This window comes from Penaeus monodon, unplaced genomic scaffold (assembly GCF_015228065.2).
Source record: "Penaeus monodon isolate SGIC_2016 unplaced genomic scaffold, NSTDA_Pmon_1 PmonScaffold_14725, whole genome shotgun sequence".
Classification (NCBI taxonomy): domain Eukaryota; kingdom Metazoa; phylum Arthropoda; class Malacostraca; order Decapoda; family Penaeidae; genus Penaeus; species Penaeus monodon.
Window position 1 is genome coordinate 6,974 of NW_023643849.1, and position 2,010 is coordinate 8,983.

The 2,010-nt window shown below is 46.9% G+C and overlaps 1 protein-coding gene across 1 annotated transcript; it reads left to right on the forward strand.

Annotated features, from left to right (window-relative positions):
* Positions 1-1,097: 1,097 nt before the first annotated feature.
* LOC119569383 (histone H2B-like) lies at positions 1,098-1,703 on the forward strand. The gene is given in 2 exon segments (XM_037917568.1): positions 1,098-1,429; positions 1,431-1,703. Coding segments are annotated over 2 exon segments (372 nt in total). The 5' UTR covers positions 1,098-1,288; the 3' UTR covers positions 1,662-1,703.
* Positions 1,704-2,010: the final 307 nt, after the last annotated feature.

The window sequence follows — 2,010 nt, forward strand, 5'->3', positions numbered from 1 at the left end:
ATTACTCCCTTACAGGTATTTGGGCCAATAGGAATAGTTACTTTAACTCGAAGATCATGAATTTGCGTCAGCTTAAGTAAATCCTTAATCTGGGAGTTGTATTGTACTTTTACAAGGAGGCTTCCATCTCGCAATTTTTTGACAAAATCAAAATCGCCGTCCACTTGACCATCAAGGACCTTTTTGATGATAAAGGGGTTCACGTTCAAAAGCGATTGATTTTCATTCACGCATTTTACATTCGCGAACCTTGCATTCTCGGTGGGGATTTTGAAAAGTGGTCTTCTCGTTCTGTCGTTAGTGGGGGTTCCGTTGTTCAGGGTCGAGTTTGTCAAGGAGTGGTCATGAGTCGCCCCTCCTCCTTGAGGAGGAGAAGGGGTAGCCGGGGTATCATCCATCCTGGGCATCGGACCAGGTCCGACCCCTTTGCTCAAAATCGTTCTCCTGAAGGGATTTAAAAACTCTTAACTTTTGGTATCAACCTAACAGCAATAGCTAAGAGAGAGTAAATCAGTATTTCGTCCTCTACCCCCCAGTGGAAGCCTGGTTGCGTTCTCCAGTACCACAGAGAGGATCGAGTTATGTGGAGGACACTCCCTTACCGCCGAACTTGCCTAGTGCGAAGGACGGTAAGTCGGTGCCCACCCCCCAGGCGAATACGGGAGCCCACAAGGGTACTCCGGTAGGCTCAGGGAAGTCACATGATAAAGGAAAACTTTAGAATAGAGAAAAAGTGCGCCCAAAGGACGCCCCAGACTACTGGGCCTCCCTACCCAGGGGTCAATGCCCGTAAGGGCTACCCTGGTGTAGAAGAGAGCTGCGGGTCTGAGGTGGGGTGCTGACTACTCCTACTGTAGTCTCGTGTCACCTGCAAAAACAAAGCACTGAAGGTGCTGGCAAAGCACAAAAAGTTCTGTAATTACAGGATTTTACTTTAAATTAATTTACGTTAAACAAACTCAGGAACAACAATGTCGAGCGAGACAAGAGGCCCCGGGCTCCAGGGTAACTCTCGTGGCACAAGACTTCGTATTTGTTGTTACTGCGTTTAATAAGAGGTCCGAGCTCAACAAAAGCTGAAACACGAGTGTATCGCTGTTTGTCGAGCTTAGCTTTTATAGGCGGCCCCGGTTGACTGAGTCAGATTGCGACGGCTGGCATGTGGAACGGACCTCAGATGAGCCAGTAGTCGTGGTCCTGTACGCGGAGGCTGGCATGCGCGTCGAACAATAAAAGGAAAAAGTGAGTGGGGAGCTTCATTCTTCGTGCCGTAAGTACGATTGACATCATGCCACCCAAAACTTCCGGAAAGGCTGCCAAGAAGGCCGGTAAGGCCCAAAAGTCTATCACCAAGGGTGATAAGAAGAAGAAGCGCAGGAGGAAGGAGAGCTACAGCATCTACATCTACAAGGTGCTCAAGCAGGTCCACCCCTGACACTGGTATCTCCTCCAAGGCCATGTCTATCATGAACTCTTTCGTGAATGACATTTTTGAACGCATTGCAGCTGAGGCTTCCCGCCTTGCACACTACAACAAGCGTTCCACCATCACCAGCCGGGAGATTCAGACCGCTGTCAGGTTGTTGCTGCCCGGAGAACTGGCTAAGCACGCCGTTAGTGAGGGAACTAAGGCCGTCACCAAGTACACTTCTTCCAAGTAAATCTCTAGGTTGCATGATTTACTTGCCTCCTAGAACAACATCGGCTCCTTAGGAGCCACAGATCGTGATAAAGCAGATATACAATGACGTTAGTAACCCAATTGCCACCACTACCTTTCCTGCTAGTACTAGTACTACTAGTAGTAGTATTAGTACTACTACTACTGCTACTACTACTACTACATACTACTACTACTACTGCTACTACTGCTGCAAACTACCATTCGTTCTAGAAGTTCATGTATTATTGCCAACATTGTGATATTATTATACTCCTATTACTTTCACTACCATTACTGTCCTAAAGTTATTTTTTATTACCGGGAAAAAATTGTTTTAATAATTTTTT